Genomic DNA, 26,415 nt, shown 5'->3' with positions numbered 1-26,415 from the left:
CACACTTTTTGTTTTGTAATCTTGCATTCACTCAAACAAATACCCTCTTGTAATTTTAACGATCCGCAAGCTTTGTTCCCATAAAACCTCCTCCTTTTGGATGTAATCTAGGTCCCATGATCCTCCTTATTGCAGGACTGAGTATGTCTGAGACATTAGCCTCACTGATCGCATGCTTGCTATGAATGGACCGATGACTGCAGGGGTTCTCCTGGGATTTCACTGATCCTTCCTCTGTGCTGTTTAACTCTGTGTTTAGCCTTCATTGCTCTCTTGACTTTTATATGTCTACTGACCCGGCAGATTATTGTGACACGGACGCTGTGGATTTATGCTTGAATCCATCGCCGTCTCAGATGCTTGGATGTGGTACAATGAGTGTAGAATCTGTTTGTTAGTTATGTCAAAAAAAAAAAAAGTTTAGTTGTAGCTACAGTGCAAATTCAAACAAGTTTAAAATATGTAGTATTTCTTCTGTGTTGAAAAGGCTAAATATAATATTAGAATGCATTTGGATAGTGATCTAGGTGACACGTCTCTGCTCAGTCTAAAACCGTTGAGGTTCTTTAGCTGGTTCCTTGCCTTTGGTCCTCACTCATTTTGATTAAATGCATACAGCAAATTGCATTTGCACATTGTCACAGGCTGTAATCTTATTCCTAAAAGCCACGGTTATCAGTGTGTCCCCTGCTATCATATTTAACAGATAGCCGCCTGTTTTACAGCAGGACTGAGAGAAGGAGCTCTTCACACATGCAAAATAGCTGTGAATAAGTCCTGCGGGATGAGAAGCTTCAGTCACCTGCTGTGAATGAGGATTAGGGCGTCTTTTTGCCCGCCCCTCGTCATCAGCACTGTAGTTTGATCCTGTTGCCAGCCGTCTTTGGCAGTACTGAGAATGTTCAATTCATGAATTGCATTCCTTCATTTATGCTTGCTCCTACTTTCTCTGCATGTATAAAAATGCATTACATTAAATGATTTTTATTTTAAATGGGTATTTAACTCTTGATATATTTTGGTTATAATATTATATTACATTTTATTCTGTTATGCATGGGAATATTTTGGGAATAATGTTTTGAAAGTGTACAGAAAAGTCATCATTCAATCTCTATCTCTCTTCTTTTTATTCTTTTTTTGAAGACACGGGACACGTTGTGCTGGAGAAGTTGCTGCTGTTGCCAACAATGGCATCTGTGGTGTCGGAGTGGCATACAATGCCAAGATCGGAGGTGAGTTGGCGTATTTAAACATACATTTATCGTGTTTTATCACGTACAGTCTATTGTCAGCACACACCCTGCCCTTTCTAATATTTGAATTGCAAAACACCTCAGTGAAGCATCCAATTAGCTTTGCATTCAGATTAGCCCTGTCTCTGTCCATTAAACTGTATGATAACTCTTCCTCCTCTCCGTACCGAGAGCACTTCAGAAGAGGAACTCCATTAGTGATGGCTTCATGAGCTCAAGTGGGACAGTTATCACAGGCTCCAGCACAGGTCCCTTTGCGCCAACGATTTGGACGCTAGCATATGTAATCCTTTTAATTGGCTGAGGTGATTTTATCCTTTTCGGTGCAGATTTTCTGCTGTCTACAGGCTCTTGGACTCAGGGATAAATGTCATTGATAGTGTTGTTGATAGTGACAAACGCTTTCCACACTCTCTCCAAAACATTCTCACTTTAGATTATCAATATGATAAAATGCTCCACTTTAATGGGTAAATTCACTAAAATATGCAAATTGTCATTATTAATTGTCACCCTTATGTTGTGCAAAATACTGTTTGACTTTCTTTGGTTTAACACAAGGAGACGTTAAGCAGAATTTATTTACTGCTCTTCTCCAGTACGATAACTTCATAACGATAGCTGTTCATCACCAAAAGCTATCATATGACTGCAAAAGAATGATAGTACACAAGCTGTATGAACTGTTTAACATTTTTTTATTGTGTTTTTTTCATGGGAGAAAAAAATCACATTTGTTTGAAACAACAGGAGGTTGAGTAAATGATGACAGAATTTTCATTTTGGGTGAATTAAGTTTTACCATTTGATAGCACATTTGATGAATGACACCACAGAATAGATTATGTAACACCTTTATGTTTCTGTTTATATAACGTGTATTATGAGGTCACACTGGCTCTATACAGCAGCAGCCATTATAGCATTTTTAAGCACTGACTAATCAAACAACATTTAGGTTCTGTATGTTCAGAGAGAAATTGCTTTTAACGACACCCAGGAGATTTTGGTTTTTTTTATTCTATTTATTTTAAACTTTGACTTTGAAACACACTCTACCTTGTATGTTTTCTCCCATTTATAATTTTTGCTGGTGATTGTTATAAGAGGTGTTCACCTAGCATCACTGAACCAATGACCATTTTGTCAGAACCTCTAGTTTGCATGTTTTGTTTAGTCGTCTGATGTTTTTCCCCTACGGGAGAATTGCAATGTCCATTTTACAAAAAAATTAAAAAAAGTGATTCTCAATTTATCCAGAATCATGCAGCTCTAATGCATCATAAAATTTTATTGGGTTTCATTGGGTTGATCCGCAAGTCTGCCATACAGTATGAAAACACCAAAGTGCGGGTGGGTGGGCTCTGTTGACAGGTCTTGTTTTTTTCTGGGACTAAATATATGCTACATTTCAAATCTTCCCTTTTATGCAGAAAGATAATGCATTATGGGTAATGTGCATTTCTTTTCTGTCAGCTTTGTTTTTCTCTAAAGCAGCTGTTTTTGAATTAGCCTCCTAATGAGAAGCAGTGAAGGATAAATCTTCCTGTGCCCAGTTTCACCTTCAATCCAGGGGGAAATCTTTGCTTAATAAGCAGCAGATACTTATAATGTATAATAGATACACACACATACAGTGTGTGTGTGTCTGTGTGTCTATAGATGCCTTATTAGCAGTTGTTTCTATGGGCCATATTGTAACAGTCAAAGCCGGTCCGTGAACATTCAAGAGCAATTTGACTGAGCGTCTGCAGCCATATTTAGACACATGTTACTATCTATATCTGCAATAGACTTCAGCAGATGATTTTATAAACTAACACAATACAAGACGTCAGCTAACACGACATTAAAAAGTTACCATAGTAAAAGTTAAAACATTAAAAAGTACCATAGCAAAAACCTGTAATAGTGAGTTAATACATAAAAACACAAAGCAATACATTTTCACCTGTGAAATGTTATCCCATTTCTGGGATGTTGTGGCATCATTGATTCTTACTGTGAGTGACGACATGCTGACCGTTCCAAGATGCCGGGCGTGCCAATGTGTCTGGAGCGGTCGAATGTGGCACCTATGTATTTATGGCAGATACTACTCCTAATGTACCATGGGGACAGAAGGCAGAGAGAACTGGAGGTCTTTGGATAGCTGACCCATAACATCAGCCCAAACTGGCAGGCAGTGCTTCTGCTAGAGGAAGGCTGAATGTGGAGATGGCAGCGCACTAGCAGAGATGGCACACAACACGGCTAATTCCTCTGCCAGAACTCATTAAGAGAGAATATTGTTTTGAAAGATTTGGAGGAAACAGTAGGGTACATTTGTTAAAATTTGCTTTATAAAGAATAAACCTGAGGTTTCATGTTGCATTTTTGAGGGGACGTAGATTATTTGTATTTACCAAGTCTGAATAAAAAATTCCCTTCTTTTGTGTCCACAGTGCGTCCGTGTATATCTGTTATGCCTTTCTCATTTCCTGGGAAGTAATCATAGCCAGCTCTCTCTTTGTCCTGTGGGGATATTTGGGACTTTTGGAATGCAGATATGGGATAGTAACAGTCTTTCCAAGATGCTGTGCTGTATTTTTCTGTAGTTGTTGTCCGTTTGTTTGCAGTACTGTCTGCACCAATGCTCTCAGATTGCTTTGGAAAACCTGAAAGGACTGAACTTTTGTTTATTTGCACTAACCCGTATGAGGGCAACCTTGAGTAACCTCGCCCCCTTGTGTATCAAAGGAGTGATTCACATTGTTTTGAAGATGTTTGACTCTGATTTCTCATCTTTACCACTTTAAAAACTAAGAGCTGTGGGCAGAATGTGCTCTCTTTTTTTTATTCGAGGCTGAGATAACGTTCTGATGCTGGGATCACAATAACTCAACACCTCTGACATTTTTGGACCAAACGCTCTGGCTCGTTCCCAAACCCACAATTCGGTTTAAGATTCCCTTTTGTACAGGGAAGTGGAAAAAGATAAGATGGTCTCCTCTGTTGTGAAGCATCTGTGAAGGGATGTTTGAAAGAGAAGAATGTAGCCGCTTGTCACCTTTGAATGAACTCCAAATTCGAACACGAGATCGCATACACTCATCCTTTTACTTTTAAAAGAACTTTTATATGCAGCACTATCTGTTTGTGCACCTCGTTCCTTTCATGCTGCAAGTTATAAACAGCAGAAATATCTCTATCAGATGGGGGTTTTAGTAGGGTTATTCAAAGTGGTTTCTTTGTATTCAGCTGTATTATGCATATTGTATTATGTTGCATCTCTGCGCATTCTCTTAAAAAGATTGGTAATCAATTTACTTGCTTGCTTCTCAAAGGAAATGATTGTTTTCACTTTAAAGATTGTTTAAAGTATTTGATATGTAATTTATTTATTTATTTAGTTATATTCATGTAAAATATATATATATTGTAAATGTAATTTTAAATTTTATATATAAAAATGTATCAGTTTTCATTCAAAGGATTTTAGCATTGATAATAAATGTTTCTTGAGCAGTAAATCCGCATATTAGTATGATTTCTGAAGGATCATGTGACACTGAATGACTGGAGTAATGATGCTGAAAATTCAGCTTTGCATCACAGGAATAAATTACGTATGACATAATAAAGTAGGAAACAGTTTTACAATATTACTGTTTTTACTGTATTCTTTTTGTCAAATATATATAGCCTTGGTGAACATAAGAGACTTCTTTCAAAAACATTAAAACATGTTACCAGTTCTTAATCTAGCCCTCTGTAGCATTTTTTTGGCATCTGCATTCTGCATTTTTACTAATATCACTGTAAATCTAGATATTATGGAATCCATTTCCCCTAACATCCCATCTAAATGTGAAATGCTTGTAATGGCCATCCCCTATCATGTGGCAGTTTTCACAATAATTCTTAACCTTTTATCATCTCATCTAAATAGAGGTATTACAATAATCATTGCAAAAATAATTTAACCAAAGTATGTTCATAATTTGCTCTCTGTCCTATGCTTTAATGTTTATGATGTTTTGTGTTTTGCAGGTGTGCGTATGTTGGATGGAGAGGTCACTGATGTGGTGGAAGCTCAGTCCCTTAGTCTCAACCCAAATCACATCGACATCTACAGCGCCAGCTGGGGACCCGAAGATGACGGCAAAACGGTGGACGGACCTGCAAAGTTGGCCAAAGAGGCTTTCCTACGTGGTGTATTAGAGGTTTGGCATCTCTTTAATCTGAACTTGTTGCACTTTGTCATTTAGATGATGATCAGAAACACTATTCTTCACTTTTGCCTCATTTTATTTTATGCTGGAAGGCTTTTTATATCCCTTCTCTAAAACTGGTACACCTCTCTGCACGTTAGAATTAAATTGGCTTGTATTACTGTACCTTTAAGACTTATCTGAATAGTATGTATATGCAAATGTTAGTTATTTAAAATGAAAATGCTGTCATGATTTACTAATTTTCTATTTAGATTGAAAAGAGATCATTTTTACTTCCTTTAGAAGGGACTGAATGCAATGCTAAATAATTAATTACAAATATTTGAGGCTGTTTATTTATTTGTATACCAAGGCACCAGTGCTTGGTACAAAGTCTATTTTTTTCATTAGGGTGGACTAGGGAGGAAGTTTTGCTCTGTGAATGTCTACATAAAACCCATTTAAAAAGAGCAAAGAAAAGGTCCTGTTTTCCATGACTTGTACAATTGCTTCTGTGACTCATGAGCTATTTTCACTGTTTCCTGCCATTATCTACATCAGTTGGTCTTTGCCACAAACAGTAGATGTGCTTTCATTGATATTCTTGTGCTGAAATGGTCCTATCTGAGCCTGAATTTGCCTATTAATCTTGAACTTTTACCAGCAGCGTCATTTAGAGGGTAGAAATTTGTGGTTCAAATTATTATTTTTTTCTTATTTGCTTTGAAGTTAGCAATGTCAGGGTGGCTTTGGGAGGGATGAACTGTATTTGATATTGCCACACTTCATTTGCGAGTGCCTTGAGTCATAAAAGCACTTACTAGTCAGAGTGAAGTTTGTTTAATTTAGAATGTCACATTAAATGGCAATTCTAACTGAGACATCTTCATGCAGATTTTCCAGAGCGTGAACAGTATTGACATTCTTAATACCTAATTACTTAACGCCATTTGAGCTAAACTGCTATCATGCGTGGGGTAACGGAACGGCATTAGTTTTAGCCCTTCACTCACACATGAATGTGCACCAGGGTTGTAAAACTGGCTGTCGGCCAATAAAAGGACAATGGAAGAGAGTCGTGCCAAGATGCTACCTACCGCATTGTCTATAGGAGCAGACTTTTTATAGAAACATTATGGGAGACGACTATGTCAGATTGATGTGCATCACTTAAAGGGATAGTTCTTCCCAAAAATGTCAATTCTGTCATCATTTACTCACCCTCATGTCGTAGCAAACCACTATGACTTGTTTATATGGAACACCAAAAACTGACAATTTTCGGTTTTGTTTGTTTGTTTGCTTTTTGGCTTTTGTTGTTGTTGTTGTTGTTGCTTTGTTTAATTTTTACAGTTAAATTATCAAAATATTCTCTTTTGAAGATAGAAAGTCAAACAGGTTTGGAATGACATCGGGGTGAGTAAGTGATGAAAGAATTGAAGTGAAGAAAATTGTTCAGTTTCCACGTTCATGGAAACATGTAAGCTATGCATTAAATATTACAACTGTGTAAAAAGACTGTATTTTATAGTCTAAGACAAAGATACTTACATTAAACAGGCCCCTGAATGGCATATTATATTTTAAAGTTGGTTTAATTTATCATTGGTCAACAGCAAAAGCGTTGTTACAACATTTTAAATTGTACAACAAATATTTCAAAATGTCTTTCACTTATAATCTCCTTTGATATCAGTAGATTCACAACATCCGCTGACATATGGGGAAACTCTAGTGTGCAAGCACTCAACCACAACTGCTTTACTTATTTTAAAATGATCACTGTCGTTCTTTTTTTCTCCATTTACATAGTTTGATTATCCCTTAGTCGGAGTTAAGATACTACTTTAATATTCAACAATATTCTGAGGTATTTATTGATGTTTCACTGTAACCAGTGAAAATATAAAGTTTTAAGTAGGTGTTAGAGATACCAAATATAAAAATCTTTTTTTAACCTATTACATAGAATAGCACAGTGTTTTTCCCATCCATATTTATTTATATTTTCTAGTCATTGTTACATGCGTGTACTAGCAGTCAGATTTGTTTGGTGAACAAGATCCATTTTGTGTGGGGAAAAGGCCAATGCAAATGTGGCTCTGGTCTGTGTAAACACCCTCACTGAATGGATGCCCACAATCGAGCAGGTGTGTGCTGTAACCGAGAGCAAACTCTGAAAGACGGAGCCAAACGTTGCACTGCAGACTTTTATTTGGTGCATTGTTGAAATTGTAAGGTACAGTAATGACCGTAAAAAAAAACACAACGATCAAAGGATATCGAGCAAACAGCATCTGAATCTAATTATTTGCACTGCTGCCCTTTCCTTGTGGCAACATGGTGAAATGAAAGTCGCGGCTATTGAAATATGGCTTGTTAATGTGGTGCGTGCATTTTTCACAAGCTTATTATCAGTTCTGACAGTTTGCTTTTGTATTACTGTGCTTCATCTGAGAAGTAGACCACAAGAGCCCGGTGCTGTTTGTGTCTTTCATTTGCGCATGAAAATAAACATGCATGATAAATGACTTGAGAACATTAGCTTTGTTCCACAAGGTCCTTTCAAAATCATCTGGCCCGGCAATCGAAACCATGATAGTGCTTTAATAGTCCATGACACTGAAAATCCTTTCTGGGAGACAATACTTTCCAGACTCCACTCCTCACAAATAGTATCCACTTGTTTTGAGTACTGTCCCCGCCGGTAATCCCTCCATCTCAGACTTGGCAGCGCACTGCTCGAATCTGGCTCTCAATATCTTAACGGCATTTGATTGGGCTTGCATGAAGGGAAATGCATTTGAGTGACTGTTTCTTCTCCCAAATTCTAGGGCCGCGGAGGACGGGGGTCCATCTTTGTGTGGGCTTCGGGGAACGGCGGCCGCGAGAAGGACAGCTGCAATTGTGACGGCTACACCAATAGCATCTACACGCTGTCAATCAGCAGCAGTACGCAGAACGGCAACGTGCCCTGGTACAGCGAGGCCTGTTCGTCCACCCTCGCCACAACCTACAGCAGTGGAGGCCTCAATGAGAAACAGATTGTGAGTCTCTTTCTCTCTCCGCCTCCAGATAATCAGCACCAGTTATCCTTTAATTGAAGAAGTGGCATAGCTAATCTAATCCAAAAATAAAGGATCTGAAAACAGTTGGAGTTCAGAAGATAAACTGCCAAGCCAATTTATTAAGAATTGTTTGCAGCGTCTTTAAAGTTCTTACAGGCTTTTTGGCTGTCAATGAATACTGCGGTCACTAGTGAGGGGGAAGATAGATGCTTTCGTCTTCATGGCCCTTTAAGTGCTTTTCCAAGCCTTACTCTGTTTAAAAGCCTTAAAAAACACGGATGTTCTTGTGAATCAAAACCATAACCTCTAACTATCACACATGGTTTGTGTTTGTGCTTAATGATGATTGTTATGTCAAGCATCACAATTTTTATTGTTTATACTTACAAACCCCAGCTCCGAGCATTTCACCGTGTCCTAACCAGACAAAGCGACAAGCCATAAAAGTTACAGTATCACTTCCTTGTAAATCAAATTGTGCAGCATGTTAAGGAGAGGTGTTCTATTACTTTAAGTATCATACTTACAATTTTGGCCTGTCAGATGATAAAATTGGAAAAAAGGTAATTGAAAGACCATATCTAGAGACCAGAATATCATGGAGATTTTTAGGTGGCAACTTGATCCAGTAGGCAACTACCCAGGGGCCAGATTCACACATGTTCTAAAATATTTCCTCAAGGGTATCTTGTTTTTCTTAATAATGAAATGACAGACTTATGGTGATTTCAGATTGTATGGCGGTTCTTACCGAAGACTCGCAAATCAACTCAATGCCATCGTTTTCCACTGCTTGCAGATTACTGTAATAATCTAAATAAGCACACACACTATTTTTGTTGTGACTTGTTTAAATAGTTATTTTTAAATAACCTGTCTCAAGATTAAGAAACAGGCTATTGCTTTCATTTGCCCTCCGTCTTTCTTGCGTCTCCTGTGTATGTGCTGAAAATTCTGCCGTAATTTTATCAAATTAAAAAAAGAGATCCCTATTTGACTCATCCGTTCAGCAAAAATGTATGTTGAATATAATCATGACCGATCATTGTTTACATAAGATTATTCGTCACTTAAGAGGAATAGTAATATGTATTACATGGGTCTGTGTTGTGTGCACGTGTTTTTTTTTCTCTCCCCACTTTACACTTTAGATTAGGGTCCAATTCTCACTATTAACTTACTTTCAACTATGACTTTTGCCTGAATAAACTCCTAATTACTGCTTATTAATAGTTAGTATGGTAGTTGTTAAGTTTAGGTATTGGGTAGGATTAAGGGATGTAGAATATGGTCATGCAGAATAAGGCATTAATATGTGCTTTATACATACTAATAAACAATATCCTAGTAATATGGATGCTAATAAGCAACTAGTTAATAGTGAGAATTGGACCCTAAACTAAAGTGTTACCTTTTATATGTAGCTAGTGTTATGTTGTAATGATTACAACAATTGAAACAACCCAATAAATTCATTAAACATCTTACCTTTCAGAATTTAAAACAAGTTCGAGGTTATCCAACTTAGTTAATTACGATGCTTTTCATGAATATAAATTATTTCTAAGGACCACTCAGAACATCTAAGTAACCCCAAAGCAACACCCTGGCACCCTAGTGACGATGGCATTTACATGAGCAAGCAACCCTTTCGTGTTCTTCAGAAAATGTTCAACTCTATTTTCAAAACATGAATGTCCTTGTGATTCAAAACAATACCTCTCTGTCATAGCATGAAATTTTCTTTTGCTCCTTTTTCGGTTTTGTTTCCTTACCCGGCTCAGTGCCGACCGAGGCACACACCCAAGCATTGTTTTCATAACCGGCTGTGCCTGACTGAGTCATCCATTGTCCAGCATTCAAGACACAGACACTACTGTTCACAATGGAGGTGTGCTTCTAAAGGACAGAAGCCTGATATACCCACTGTTTTCCTTGCAGCAGAGACTCTGCTAGGCGATATCCCTCTCCTGTGGTCTCCCACGATTCATTTTTAAGTGTACAAATGCTGAATTCTCCTGTCATCGCTCCTGTCATTCAGACTCTGCCATTTTTAGCAATTAGTCACGCAAGGAGGTCTGTCGCAGTCAGTGCACATCCTATGATGCCTGGCTTTTTAAGTGTCACCCATCAACCCTTTTGTGTTTGAATTTGTCTAGCTTTGTCTCAGCTCTGTCTGTGTGACCCTGAGGGCTTAAAGATGCTGCGCTTTTTACCCTGAAGTGTCGAAAATGTCAAACATTTAACTGAACCACCTGGGTCACTTTACGGGCTTAAACTATATGATTTTTTCTGAAGAATATGTGAGTGCTGCTTGCCCATGCAGATGCTATGCTGTTGTTTGCTAAGGCATTGGTATGCAGTTGCTAGGAAGTTCTGGGTGGTTGCCTACTGGCACAAGTGGAAAGAGCCCAGTTTTAAAGTCTCTATGAAAATCTGGTCCCCAGTCTGGGTTTTTTTTTGTTTGTTTTTTTTCACATAATTTGTCTGCTAAAATTGAAAGGCGAAAATAGTCACATCAAAATCTGATACTAAGTGTTATGTGTTTGTTCGAATCCCTGATTGTAAGTAAGAGCAATAATAATAGAGATGCTAGACACCATTAGCAAGATTGTTAAAGGAGAACTTGGCAACTTTTTTAACTTAATAAAACTGTCTAGAAATCATTTGGATGGTTAAACATCCTGTTCTGGTGATATTGGTGACTTTCCCCGCTCCCCCCAGTGTTCCCAGGCGGAAAACCAACCTTGCAACTTGGGGACTACCGTCCCGGCAAGATAGAAATTGGAAGTCTCGTGAGAAACGAGAACGAGCGCGAAACACGAATTGCTTTACGGCAATTCGACATAAACACACACGCATGTATGATGTATTACCAGATTGCCCACCTCGGTAGACATAGCTCCACACGATACAGTTGGCTTGCTCCGATCAAAACAAACGCACATGAGCAGCGGTAGAGAGGGGGAGGAGGCCGCCGCAAGTGAGTTTTTTACGACCGTGTTGTGAAATATACGCCCACCCACGGCTGTAGGGGGAGCTCGTGGGGAAAACATGCGACAACAAAAGGAAAAATCAGCGAAGAAGTGACTAGAGTTCGCTAGAGTTGCCGAGTTCTCCTTTAAAGGAGTCATAAATGGAAAAAAGTTTTCCCTGATTTTTTGACACACACTACCGGTCAAACATTTGAATTAATTAAGGTTTTTAAAATTATTTTTAAGGTCTCTTATCATCACTAAGGCTGCATTTATTTCATGAAAAAATAAAGTAGAATGTGATGTAAATTAAGTTCTTAAAGACTTTTTTGTTTGACAAGAGACGCACTCTCTTTAAATGGTGCGTTTAAACCAGAAGGCTAAAGAAAATAAAAATAGAAAATGGCATTTTATTACACAAATATGACAGTTTTTGATGTAAAAGTCCTACTAATATTATAAGTGCACCTCAGGATAAAATAATTTTGAGGAATGCAGTGACTTCACTGTCATGTTGGTATTGTGTTCCCTTCTGGAATAATTAGATTTTCCCATCATATCAGTGATGTGAAATGTTGTCTCGCTCTATTTCCTGTTTCAGGTCACTACAGACCTCAGGCAGAAGTGCACAGACTCCCACACAGGCACCTCTGCCTCGGCCCCACTGGCGGCAGGAATCATCGCCCTCGCCCTTGAGGCCAAGTAAGTCGTCCGAAGCGTGTTTGTTCTGTCCTCGAGCGAGGTCATATTTCTTCCAGCTCTTTGAGTGACCGTAGGCTTTTAAAATAAAATGGTTACTGGCTAGATTGGCAGACTGGAATTAACCTTCAAATTCTCATTTGAATCAAATGCATGCATTGAGTGGCAGTTTTTATTGGCAGATTTATATAGTTTTAAATGAATTCACCCTCAACAATATAACCTTTATGACTCTACCTGTAGCTATCAGTGACCTTTCTAAAAGGGCAGAAGAGATTATCTTGGAGAGCTGCGAAGCATGCAGGCAGTTTTGAGTTTCGTTCCACCATGTATCTCACGTTTGAAAGGCACTAACAGTTTGACTTCTCTCTGCAGTAAAAACCTAACCTGGAGAGACATGCAGCATCTGGTTGTGAGGACGTCAAACCCTGCCCACCTCAGCACCAATGACTGGAAGATAAATGGAGTGGGTCGCCGAGGTAAAAGCCCATCTCGTTGCTTTTCATTGCTCACTCCCTTTTCCTTTCCCTGCGGTTTTTCTTTCCACTTTCCAGCTGCTTGAACATTTTGTGATGTAATCGATAACATTATCATTGGCTGCACCAATCGGCAAACAGCTCTGGATCTCTTAATGATATCAGCCTCTTTTATTCACCTCTTTACTTATAATGTCAGTCTTTTAAACTGCCTTTATAGTTACTTTCAACAGTATTGATTTTTCTCTCTGTCTTACAGTAAGCCATTCTTATGGATACGGTCTGCTCGATGCTGGGGCTATAGTATCTCTGGCAAAGAACTGGACAAATGTTGGACCTCAGCAGAAGTGTGTCCTTTCCCTGGTGTCTGAGCCCATGTAGGTTAAACCCTCCAAACTAGATCACAGGCTTAAAGGGGTTGGTTCACCAAAAGAGGGCAATTCTGTCATCATTTTCTCACCTTCATGTTCATCCAAACCCATAGGAGATTTTAGACTGAATGTTCACTCTGCTGTTGTCCATAGTGAAACCATCCAGTGACCAGGGACTGCCGATCTTTAAAAAAAACACAAAAAATACACCATAAAGTAGTCCGAAAACAAAGCTTAACATGTTTAGTCTTCATTCACTTTCATCGCATAGATAAAGGCCTGATTTTTGTGGTGCAGAAAATGCAGACGGAATCTTGGAAATATAGTCTTAAAAATTGTTTTGTATTTCATAGAATTTGAAAAATTTTGAATGATGTTAATCAAAAATACTTCCAATTCCTGGTTTAGTCCAATTATCAAACCACTGTATTTTGATTTAATCATTGCAGAGTAAAAGTTTTGTTTTATTTATTTTTATTTTGAATGGTAGTGTTTATGAATGATATTATTAAAATGTTATTTATTTTTCAGTTCAACCCCCATTGCAAATCAGGTTTATTGGCAAAATGTACAGACTTTCAGCTGTTTGCAATGAACAAATCGAAAAAAAGCAATTGAAATAGCTCAGCACAACAAATGTTTCAAGTGGTTTCCCCAAGTTCAACTGAAAATGCAACTTTTAATGATTTCTAATCATTTTGAGGGGAAATATAAGTCCTAAATTACAAACAGCAGTGTGAATGTTCTGCAAACCTAAAAACTAAGTTTGTCTTCCAAGGAAGGACATCAGTTTGAAACAACATAAGGGTGAATAAATTGTGCCAATTTTCATTTTTGTGTGAACTAAACCCTCCATACTAGATGAAACTGCATTCTTAATGGATTCTACACTAACATGTGGCAAACTGAGGTTCTTTGGTGCACACAACTGGGATGATGCTTTAAATTTAGTGCTGCTAAAAAGGTCATGGAGTGCAAGAGGAAACAGGAATAAGAAACGAGGTGGGAGCGAACCATCACTTTTGATGGTCTGTCACATTTAAATTTAGAGCTGGGCAATTTGAATGATACCTCAATGCATGAGACATCTCCACGCCTGCAGAGCATGTTTTTAAGAGGTAATGACTTGCAGATAAGCTTGTTACATCCACGTTCGTCACACCATCACTGCTGACATCTTGGAACTCAAGACAGACCCTCAAAGTGCTTCTTCTCCAATCTCGTCCTCTCACTCAGCGTATCATGTCTGTCTCTAAAAATTCACCCTCTTTTTATCCCTTCTTCCAGTTATCCTTTATGGTTCACCAATGTTACGGAAAGATCAAGGGGTTTTGGAGCAAAGCCCAATTTAACATGCTGGTTGCAGAAGTCACAGAGCAAAGTGATTACGGGCTGCCTCACTTTGGCTCTGCCGTACGTTTCTTCATTTTTCTGCTCGCAACATCTCCGACTTGAAGCCTTGCACAGAGGGGGTTTACGCTTCATTCCTCATGGACTTGTCAGAGGCTGTAGCCTGTCCTTCTCTCTCTTGATTTAAGCTCTTCTTCCTGTGTTACCATGTCTCTGGTGAGCAGGGCCGAGCCGCTCTAAGCTCCTTACAGGATTGGGCTTAGACTGCCAAAAGCCTACTGGCTCCTGTAGCGTTCATTGGTGGCACAAGTCTTAACCTGGCTCAACTTTTCTGATGTACCAGAAATGTGTTTTGCACCCTTCAATGTTGTAGAAAAGGTTTGATACAGCATAACACTCCTGATTCAGTAAGATATTTATTTGTATAATTTTATTTAATGTTAAAATACTAAAATCCCAGTTTGAGTTGCAGAGTCAACAATAAGTCAATATTGCAGTGCTTTCAAAACATTGTTTAAAGGTGAAGTATGTCAGATTAACATATTGTAGCAGGCAGAGCCAATGGGGGTTTTGCTGCTGTGGGACCACGTGACTTTTTTTGGTAAGTAAAAATAAAACCGTATTTTAAACAATATGGTTGCTTGTTAGGAAAATCTGACAAGAAACTTTGTTTCTTTACACTTATGGTCGCTAAAAGTAGATGTATGGTTCGAATTAATTTTATTATAAATATATGGCTGGCTATTTTACAGCTCCCCATTAGTGCTCTTGTCTTTTTCTCCAAACCTATTCTGCGGAGGATTGTGTGTGCCCTCCCGTCTTGTTGCAATTTGCAGCAAATTTTAGATTTTTTAAAATTTACTTCTGTTTGTGCTTTTCAAACTCAGTTTGGTTTCAGCTTAATATGTTGCAGGCTCATTTATTGATGATAAATCATTGATAATAACATTGATGATAATATAATAGTATTGAGCTTGTTGTGTTGGGCTTTGTTTTGAAGCTGCGGTTGCTTATTTGTCTTGCAAGAGTTGGCAACACTGACCATGACTGATGCATTGCATGCGTTATAGAAGTGCAAGTCAAAAATCAAAGATAAAACGGGTCGTTAACAAGTCCAGGTAAACAGACCATTGTGTTGCTATGCATTAGGGGTGGTGTGCGAATGGGGCATTTGCAAGATTGTTCAAAAGTATGCTTTGTTTTTGTATTTCCACTAAATGCCACTAAGTATCGCAGAAATTACATACTTCACCTTTAACATGTCAATTGCTGGTGGTGCGCGTTTGGGAAATAAACACCTATTGGTCCAAACAATTTTTGGAAATTTGTTAAAGGTTTATGCAAAGTAATAGTCTCTTAATGGATTTCAGTGAACTCCCGGGTAACTTACTATTTTGAATCATGTGGCTTTGCATGAAGATGTGGGCTATTGCTTTTATATAAGCTGTTGAACTAAACGTTTTCACCTGCTGGATGATAAATAAAAATATCTAGTGTTGTGACTGTTTACAGCTATATGGTGGTTCTTGGTAGAGAGTTTTTTGATGATCCTACACTGAACTTACAAAAGTTTGGGGTCAGTAAGATTAAAGAAATGAATACTTTTATTCAACAAGGATGTATTAATTAGTTGCATTAAATTGATAAAAAATGAAAGGATTTTTTGTAATGATGTAAAAGTCGTATATACCTGTTCTTAAGAATTTTGTATTCATCAAAGAATCCTGGGAAAAAAGTCACGGTTTCCAGAAAAATATTAAGCAGCACAAATAAATAAAATAAAATAAATGCAGCTTTGGTGAGCATAAGAGACTACTTTCAAAAATCTCACCGACCCCAAACTTTTGGACAACAGAGTATGATACATGCGTATCTATTTGTATTTAAAAGTATAACTTTCGTTTTTTTTAACTATCATTTCTTGAACACTTTTTGCTTAATGACTTTAATCCTACTATTTGCCTGTTTTTAGGAATATTGGAAGTCATTTGGTGATCACAAAAATTGTGGATGCATGTACTGGGACGGCCAACTTTGTGAGCTCATTAGAGCATGCTCAAGCCCAGCTCACCCTGTCCTACAACCGCAGAGGAAATCTGGCCATTTACCTGATCAGCCCACAGGGCACCCGCTCCACACTGCTTGCACCCAGGTTAGCCACTGAAACATCCACTCTCATAATACTAACATATAACATTGCTCTGTGATGTGAGCAGCTTCACACATTCTCTCTCTCTCACAGACCTCACGATTACTCCTCTGAGGGCTTCAATGACTGGGCTTTCATGACCACCCATTCCTGGGATGAAGATCCTCGTGGAGAATGGACGCTGGAGATCGAGAATGTGGCTGGAACCACCGACTATGGTAACATCTCGTCCATATATTTTGCTTTTTTTTTTTAAATTCCATTTATGCTCTCAATGCATTGAGCTATGGTGCTCATACAAGAGATGAGTCAAATCCAGCATATTTTATTTGGACCTCCAACATGCCCTGATGTCACTTTTCCCCCAATGTTTTCCAGTCTCTTTTCTACTATACACTTCTCTGCTAATAAAAAACATGCCAAAACTACAATAAAAATTATAGTAAAAATGTAATAAAACAAAAATTATAATAAAATTAAAAAGAGAATAAAAATAAAATAGAAAAACATTATCCTTTAACATGATTAAAAAGAGTCAGACATAGATTTTGGTCAGAAAAAAAAAAAGTCTCTTTTTTATGTCTCCCAGTGCGCTGCATGTCACAGAAGTGTATGGAGTATCTTCTCTCCAAATCCGCCTGATTTGCCCAATCCTGTTGTCTTCCTCTTTTATGTCACAGTCAATTTGTCTTCCTTCACCACACCCTGCAGTAAATCTGATTAATTAAATCTAGCTAAGTAAATCAGCGGACTGAGTTTTTCCTCCCTCTCCCACTATCACACTCTCCAGCCGCCCCTGAAAGCTGTAAATATAGAGCGACTTCCAGCCAAACCCCATTCTTTTGTCCTGCCCAGACACTAACATAACTGCTTTATATCTGGATTTAACGGACCATCAGTCCAGTGGATTACCTAGTCCATTTCTCTTTGTTGCTTTTAGAATTTACAGAGCTACTGACTTTATTGTACTATAGAGACAAAATGGGCCATCAATCTAATGCATGTCGAAGCGATGCGGCACCACAGTTACTGAACGATGATGACAAGAACATTTTGTGTGCTGTTGCACCGTGATGTTCAGATTTGTATCTTCTGAGCGATTCATGTTAGTGGGCACAAAATGAGCAATAGATACAGATGATAATCTACAATCAGGCATTATTTCAAAATAAAATGTTATTTTTCTGTAAGAATGGTTATTGAATAATTGAATACAAGTGTAGTATAGTAATGGAGTTTATTTTGCATTTGAATAATTTTGTTCTTAAGACATGGCTACTTCAGTAGATAAATAAATAGTTGCTTTTTAGTTGTTTTTTTTACCTGTGACAGTGGTCATTTATGCAGTTTATTGGTCATTGTACAAAAACCTCTGAACGCAGAATGCTGTTATTGACCAAAAACAATTTAATATTCCAGAAAACCCTATGTTATTCATATATTATGTATTAGAATCTTAATTATAATTAAAGCTGCAAGCAGCGATGAAAAGACCCTCGCACCGGGACCACCACCACCCTGGCTTTTGGAAAACAGAGCACAGTGGGCAAATATGCATTTAAGTAGGTAAATATAGGAGGACTGCATAAAAATCGCTTGTATTTGCCACACTTCCTGCTTCCAGCTGGTGGCGCGATGACTAGAACAGAATTTTGGCATGTAGATGTCTTCAGGCTGGGGCTCTTATTAAACGTGAAGTTCGGGGCAGTTTGGGTTACAACGTCCTATTTTGTGGCATTAATAACATTCATTATCACTTTACTAAGTGTTGCTGGCATGTTTTACCAAACATGTCAAGTTTGGGGCAAATTGGACATTGTTTTCCAGAGTTATAGCAACTTCCTGTTTCATGGCGAAACATCGAAGTTTGTCAGGCCGCCAGGGACACGCCCTTTGACAAAAACTCAAGATCTTCACAATTTAACATCGCAAAGGCCTTAAGATTACACTCACCTAATTTGAAGATGATCTGATTAAAACTGTAGAAGGAGTTTGTTAAAGTACGATGCCTGAAAATGGCAAAAACTGCATAAAAATCGCAGAGGAAATTAAAAATGGCTGACTTCCTGTTGCGTTTAATTCTCCAAGAGAATTTCTTTTAGGTATTGGGACATTACATGTATGTGCCGAATTTCGTACACATATGCGAAACGTAGCATGAGGGGCGCTTCGTTGAATTTATATAGGTGGCGCTATCGAGCCGTTTTGCCACACCCATTTCTGAAACCCATATCAGATGTAAGCTTTCGCCAGTTCTGACGCGTTTGCAGTTTCATGAGTTTTCAAACATGTTTAGGCCCTCAAAAATGCGATTCATTTTGGAGAAGAAGCAGAAGAAGAAGAAACAGCAATTCCAAGAGGGTCCTTGCACCGTTAGTGTTTGGGCCCTAATAAGAAACAATTCCACGAGGACTTGTACTGATTTGGAAATATTACAGAGAGAACACAGACATGATGATTCACAAATGTCAACTCTTATCATTTTGTACGTTTCTTGTGTACACGAGTCAGACTCTCTTTCTGTCTGTTTTAGGCACTCTGACTCAGTTCACACTGGTTCTCTATGGCACGGCTTCTAGTTTATCCGGCCCTTCGACAGCTGACTCCAGCCAGACCGCTGACATCAGCTGCAAAACCTACGACCTCAGTCAGATCTGCACAGGTAAGTGTAAATAATGGTGAAAGTGCGCCCCCTGTCAACTATTAGTGGGATTTACTAGCTTTCCTCTATAACTCCAGATAGTTTTCAGGTACAGACTTGATTTGTCAGAATGGTATGATGACACACCTTCTGTATTACATTATGCACATTTACATGCATGGAACACCTAGATGACCTATTGCATTTGCAAAGATGTGCAGTAAAGTACACTGCACGTAATCTTGACTATTTTATTTGCCATCCAAAACATTTAGACATTTTACACAAAATGTAATTTAAAAAAAAAATTCGAAACAGCCATATTTTTTTCAACAACAACAATGTAGCTTACTACTGTTTGAAATGTTTATGTGCAATTCCTTTTGTTTCACATGCTTTTTTTAAGAAATAGAAGTCAGTATAAAGTGTATACTGCTCAGTATGCATTAAGCTGGTTTTCCATTAGGAACACAACCTTTAATTTTGTTGAAACATCAGACTAGTTGTGTGTCGACTAAGGTTTTGTCCATTAAAGCCTGGAACACACCAAGCCGCGTGTAAATGAGACAACTGTCTATTTCTGCAGATATATTCGTCTATATTTGTCATTCAAAAAGGGAAACCAACGCTGCAGGCTGCAGATACACAAACCATAAACAAAGCAGTGTGTGCTTACCGTTTTGAATATCAATCCTGCTAAACACTTTCTTTAGTCCACTCCACTCGTGTTAATATTGAAATATTCGCTAAGGAACACTCAGGTAAGATGACGTAACATTAGAACAGCCTTCTATCTGTACCGTTTTGAATTTGCTCGCTGTTTTGCTATTATTCACGTGCACTGACTCGTTCACTAAGCTGAACAGCCAATCAAAGTTCTCTCTCTCACCGACGGCCCGACAAAAAAAGCAGACGAGGACCAATTTCTGCCGACGGTGCGGAACACACTGAGAAAACTTAGTCGGCCGACACACAAAAACTGCCCGACGGCCGACCGTCTGCTTGGTGTGTTCCAGGATTAAGATGTCCTTAAGATTTTTTCATAAGATTCAGCAAGGATGCATTCAGTTGATCAAAAGTGACAGTAATTACAAGAGAAAAAATTGCTGTCCTTTTGAACTTTCTTGTAAAAATGCATCACGGTTTCCACAAAAATATGAAGCAGCACAACTGACTTCAACATTGATAATAAGAAATGCTTCTTGAGCAGCAAATCAGCATATTAGAATGATTTCTGAAGGATCGTGTGACACTGAGGACAGGAGTAATAATGTTGAAAATTCAGCTTTACATCACATGAATAAATTACATTTTAAAACATATTAAAATAGAAAAACAGCTGTTTTAAACAAATAATATTTCACAATTCACTGAGTTTATTGTTGATCAAATGAATGCAGCCTTAGTGAGCTTATGGGACTTTTGAATGCTAGTCTATGTTTTTACAAAATGTTCCTACTAATGAATTAATAATGGGTTGTAAATGTGACCCTATCTCCCCAATAATTTAATGCTTTAAAAATAAAGCTATAAACTTTACAGCTGTTTTTATAGGTCCCTTTGCTTGTCTTGAGTGTGTTGTGCTGGTCATGTCTTAGCTGTTAAATTGTGTGTTCATAACTCCATCCTGGATTTAGTTCACAGTGCCAGCTGCATTGGCAGCCGTGTTCAAGTCAGCTGTCCAGTTTAGCCTGTGGCCATGCCCCTCATGTGGCCACTCACTGCCAGCTCATTCTTACACACACACACACACTTACTTGACCCTACCACTTCTCTTTCAGCAGTTTTCCTCCTTCATCAGCTCTTTCCTTTTTCTCTTCTTTGCCATCTCCTCCTCTCCTGTCCTTCTTTAAATGATGCAACCCTAAAAGGGCCTTATTAATGCTGAAAAGATAGTCTTCATCTCTTTATGTGTGTACTGTGATGGCCAGAGGAGTATGTAGTTGATTTCTCTCCAAAAAATCTAATTCTCAAAGCCTGTTTACACTTAGTGTAATGCAGTTTAGACTTTTATTCAACCTGGCTTATTCTGGCCAAGAACTGCCCACTTAAACCTGAAGAGACCATCTGACCGACGCGTAGAGTAACCAGTGGCAGTTTTTTGCGTGCCATATAAGAACGGGTTTATCTACGATAATGCCCCAGCTTTGACAAAACACATTCTTTATAAAGCACTCTTGACAGTAGTGTTAATTTCATCAGCTATTTATTAATGTCAGTCCTGTGTCAAATGTCCTTTTTAGGTTTTATCATATTTACTCGACTAAATGTCTAAGCATTTTAGTCTAGTTTTAATCAATGAAAACTTGGTCACATTTTCACAATTATTTCTCTCAAAATTAAAATCACAATGATTGTTGTCATTTGAGTTTTTTTTTTTTTTTTTTACAGATAGATTTTATATATATATATATATATATATATACACACATTTTTACTTTTCATTATTCGTCAAGTTGATTTTCTGTGAAATGAACCATAGTTTAGACTTGTATTCAACCCAGAAGAATTTCATGCCTGTACTGAAGCGTTTTATAAATGATTAAAGTTTACTTTTCTTCCTCCTCATGCAGAGTGCAACCCCGGGTTCTACTTGTACCAGAAGGGCTGTGTGAGAGACTGTCCAGCCGGATTCACCCCTGGCACCCGTTCCACCTTCCTCCCCAACAATGAGGTGTCGTCCGTCCTCCACCCCACCTGCCTGCCCTGCCACCCCGTCTGTCTCACCTGCAGCGCCCCCGGGTCTCAGGACTGCCTCTCCTGCCCACCTCACAGCCACCTGGACGACGTCACCGGCTCCTGTCTGCATCAGAACCAGATCCTGCGTGAGTCTCCGGACGGCGGACTGTTTCAGATGCAAGGTGTCGGCTCGTCCCCGAAAAACCACGCCGAGCTCGCCTCTCGCCTGCCTGTTACCGTGGCGGTGCTCAGCTGTGCCTTCATCGTGGCTACGTTTGTCGGTGTGTTCGGCTTGCTGCAGATGCACACGCGCAACCAGAACAAACTGCAATCTGCCGAAGCGGGGCCGGGATCCGGATTACTGGTCGGGTTCGGCTTGAACCGCACCGCAGTTGCCTACAAAGGCATCCCAAACGTTTGGCGGGAGGACGAGGGCAACACCGAGTCTGAGAATGAGGAATTCGAGATCCACAACGAGAGGACTGCCTTCATCAAAACACAAAGTGCTCTTTAACTCCGTTCCTCCCCTCTCTAGCCTCTACTGCACTGTTGTCTCTCTCTCTCTCTCTTTTTTTAATGTGTTTTCATTTTGGGGTTCGTCTGAACATATCACACTTTTGGGGCATTTTGGTTTGTTTTTCCCACCTGTCTTAGTTATATTGAGCCATGATTCACCTGGGCGTTGACCTCTCGGTGCCTCAACATGGAAAGCTTCCAAACGCAAGCGACGGGAACGAGTCGAAACTACAATAAACATGACTATTGTTTGGTCTCTTCCTCCTGCCGAGTGAGATTTTAAAGAAAAAAATAAGATTGAAATATTTGCATACGAGAAAAACAAAGCTTATCTTTGAGTGAGTGAGTGGGTGAGTGAGTGAAACTACATTTATATGAAGTCAGTCAGTGCTGCGGTGGGTCGGATCCACTGGCTTTGCGCAGGGAGCCTTTTAGAAGAACATATCACTATTTCTACATGGTCAGAGATGGAGAGGAGAGCAGCATGTTGTCTTACACATATTTATAGAGCTTACTACTCCCCCTAGAGCATCTGCATTGCTGAATTCATGATGTAGGCTGTTTAATGGAATGCTTCTCCAAAAGATAAAACCTCTGTCATTATTTGCTAACTTTTTAACCCTCATGTCATTGCAAACCTGCATGACTTTTTGTCAAAAGTCTAAATGCTTTGAATCCGTATCACCAAAATATAATAGGGACTAGGGTGCAGATCTCTGCACTATATTCTCAAATGTCATTCACTTCAAATATGGCTCATCATAATGTCAAATTCATGACGTCAAACCTTTATATTTGTTGTTTATATTTTATGTATCATATTTGAATTAAACATGAGCAGGAATGGCATTTGAATATAGTGCACAAGTTTTATGGACCACGTTTCCGGTGCTTTTGTTGTCTTTTTTGATGCTCGACAGCCTCTATCCTCGTTTATTTTGTGCAAAATTTGCTCTGGTGATTCTACAAAATGACTTTTGTATTTTATTTTAGCAAGATCTCATGCAGGTTTGAAAAGACATGAGTAAGTGAATATGGTAAATATTTAGATTTTTGTGTGAGATATGACTGTATTTAGGGAAGAAACTCTGATGTCGGCCATCCTCTCCAAGTCAATTTAATTCTGTCCTCCAGTCAAGGGTTTGAAACACTAGAAAAGGTCTTTGCTAAAGGCGCATCCTGAAAGGACCTGGCTTCCCATTTTGTCGTGTTATAGTGATTATATATAGAGATGTTAGAGGTTTTGTTCTGCACAGTATGGGTGTCTTTTTGAAATAAATCAGAGAAAGGGCTCTAATGAATACCAGATATCAGTTAGGATTGGTGCGTTTTATATGCTGAACAGTCACTTCATCAGGTCATTTTCTTTGCTTACTACTGTTTATTATTAGTCATTTGCTTGGCCTTGTCAGCTCATCTGCAACTTTCCAGGAATATAGTAGTTGTTTTTCAGTTTTTTTTTCTGAATCACATATTCATGATCTTACATATGTTGGTCATATGCAGTATCTTTACGAAATGACAATGCTATCTATCAAATCTGTGCAATACAGACCCCACAGGGTTATGCGATGTTATGCTGATGGAGTTGGAGTCCGGCTTTCTTTTATCATGTATCATATCAGTGATTTGCGATAACTGGTGAGCATGATCAGCCTCTCCAAACCATTGTTGTCACACAACAAATAGATAAGGACACAGCTGTGGCCAGTCCACAAACAGCCTTGCCTTCGTTTAGTTGAGTAGGGTAACCGATTTTTAATTTTTGTTTTGTTTTACACTATCGATGCATCAGCAGCATGGCTTATAATGAAATGTCTTGTTTATCTACACACTCAAGGTCTGAAAACCAACCGAACATTTCAATTTCAAGGCCATTAAATAACGTGAGATTTTACAATAATGTTGACCCCGCTGAGCTCTTTCACCCCCTGCGGTAATGATTTGGTGTTTTGTGTTTTGGAAAGCCTTAAAGTGTGCAAAGGCATGACCAAAGACCACCAGATGAAAATCTGCTTGCCTTCGAGTGATGATAAGACCTGAAAAATAAATAAAAACCTTTTTGTTGAGGTTAGTTGCAGTTTTAAATTGGGTCACTGGTTTGACCATACACATTTAGGAAATGCTTAGAATAGGCTGTTGAATGACAAATTTAAGCAGGTTGGGTTTTGGACAAAATGCTGGTGTTGTGACAACAGTTCTTGCGTAAACCACGCGCAATATGCTTTCACCCTGATGATTGTGTTGTGCTTTAAGAGCGTGTGTGTGTGTGTGTGTGTGTGTGTGTGTGTGTGTGTTCAGACTCAACGAGAATTTTTTAGACTCATAGGGGTTTTTTCACCTTTTTTTGAAGAGTCAACTGTTGCATGTAGATCCCCAAGTAGAAAACACCAATCATTTATATGACTACCTGAGACGGGACAACGATATAAAAAATAAGGCCTATTTTTGTACTATATATGGTGCATTGTCATTTACATGTAATTTAAAGATTATTTTGCTCTTTTTATTTAATTGATGTCAATATGCGAATTAAAGATTATACAAAAAAAATAAAGATCTATGCAAACTTCATAATTTTTCTTTGTGAGCTCTTTATTGCATTTTCTGTAGGTCAGACGATCTCGTAGTCCACAGCTTTAGTAGTTTGTGTCTGAACAAAGGTTTTATAATTATAGTAGGTGGCTAAATTGAAATGCTCTTGTCAAAGGTACATGTGACATTTTAAAGGTTTCCAGAATGGCTTTGCTAAGACAGGTCTAGCATCCTGTTGAGGTTGAAGTGTGGCTTGCAATGTCTTCAAAGCGAGGATTTTTGTTTAAAAAAAAAAGTGTTAAACAGAGAAGTGTGGAACAATTTACTGGTCAGCGCCTTGGCAATTATTCGAAACGTGATTGGAAAATCCAATGAAAATGTAGACAGAACGAAACATTGCCAGTTTTGCAACAAAAGTGGACTTCCAGACGACTTCCCTCAATTTGTACAATGTTACATCAGTGGTGCAAAATGTGTGTAATCCTCAGCAAAACATGCTCACTGAAATAACTATGATTCATCGTCTTTTTTTGACCAAAATATTAAATCATGACGGTGGTATGACCGCTAGATCTTTTATATGTTGCTATCTGATGTGAGCATTTCTTATTAAAGCTTAGTAAAGCTACTAAATAAATTATAAACATATGGAGTCAGATAAGTTTAATTGGAACTAAATTACTTTGCCACGCGGAAAAGACAGTAACACGCAGAGACCTTCACCCGTTCTATCGGATACGCCATTGGACCGATTTAGACGGGCTTACAATTCCAAAATGTACTGTGACGTTCTGAAGCAGAACATGATGCCCTCCCTTCAGAAACTGGGCCGAACGGCATGATAACGACCCCAAACACACTGCCTTGCTGGTGAAGGTGAAGGTGATGGAGTGGCCAAGTATGTCTCCAGACCTGGACCCCATTGAGCACCTCTGGTGATCCTCAAGCGGAAGGTGGAGAAGCACCATGTGTCTAACATCCAGCAGCTCCGTGATGTCATTATGGAGGAGTGGAAGAGGATCCCAGCAACAACCTGTGCAGATCTGGAGAACTCCATGCCTAGGAGGATTAAAGCAGTGCTAGATAACAATGGTGCTCACACAAAATATTGACACTTTGGACACAGTTTTGACATGTTCACTTTAGGTGTACTCACTTTTGTTGCCAGCTATTTTGACAATAATGGCTGTGTGTTAAGTTATTTTCAGAGGACGATAAATATTGCTATACAAGCAGCACATTGACTACTCTAAAATATATCCAAGTTTCATTTCTATAGTATTTTCCCTTGAGAAGATATAGCCTACTAAAATGTTTGCTGAAATGTGAGGGGTGTACTCACTTTTGTGAGATACTGTGTATATATATATATATATATATGTGTGTGTGTGTGTGTGTGTGTGTGTGTGTGTGTGTGTGTGTGTGTGTGTGTGTGTGTGTCATGAGCTTCTTAATTTTTTTTTCTGAATTTTACTGTCATGTTTATTTTTATCAATAGATGTGC

The 26,415-nt window shown here is 38.6% G+C and overlaps 1 protein-coding gene across 2 annotated transcripts in view; it reads left to right on the top strand.

Moving 5' to 3' along the window:
• furina (furin (paired basic amino acid cleaving enzyme) a) overlaps positions 1-24,658 on the top strand; it is an 83,394-nt gene extending 58,736 nt beyond the window's left edge. For both annotated transcript variants that reach the window (XM_079867217.1, XM_079867218.1), the window contains exons 7-16: positions 1,147-1,235; positions 5,289-5,461; positions 8,287-8,499; positions 12,097-12,197; positions 12,570-12,673; positions 12,930-13,047; positions 16,364-16,543; positions 16,634-16,758; positions 19,074-19,202; positions 21,755-24,658. In XM_079867217.1, coding sequence (XP_079723343.1) covers positions 1,147-1,235; positions 5,289-5,461; positions 8,287-8,499; positions 12,097-12,197; positions 12,570-12,673; positions 12,930-13,047; positions 16,364-16,543; positions 16,634-16,758; positions 19,074-19,202; positions 21,755-22,374 — 1,852 coding nt within the window. In that variant the 3' untranslated portion in view covers positions 22,375-24,658. The remainder of the gene's footprint in view (positions 1-1,146; positions 1,236-5,288; positions 5,462-8,286; positions 8,500-12,096; positions 12,198-12,569; positions 12,674-12,929; positions 13,048-16,363; positions 16,544-16,633; positions 16,759-19,073; positions 19,203-21,754) is intronic.
• Positions 24,659-26,415: the final 1,757 nt, after the last annotated feature.

This window comes from Squalius cephalus (assembly GCF_949319135.1).
Source record: "Squalius cephalus genome assembly, chromosome: 3".
Classification (NCBI taxonomy): domain Eukaryota; kingdom Metazoa; phylum Chordata; class Actinopteri; order Cypriniformes; family Leuciscidae; genus Squalius; species Squalius cephalus.
This window is presented reverse-complemented; position numbering and strand designations above follow the sequence as displayed.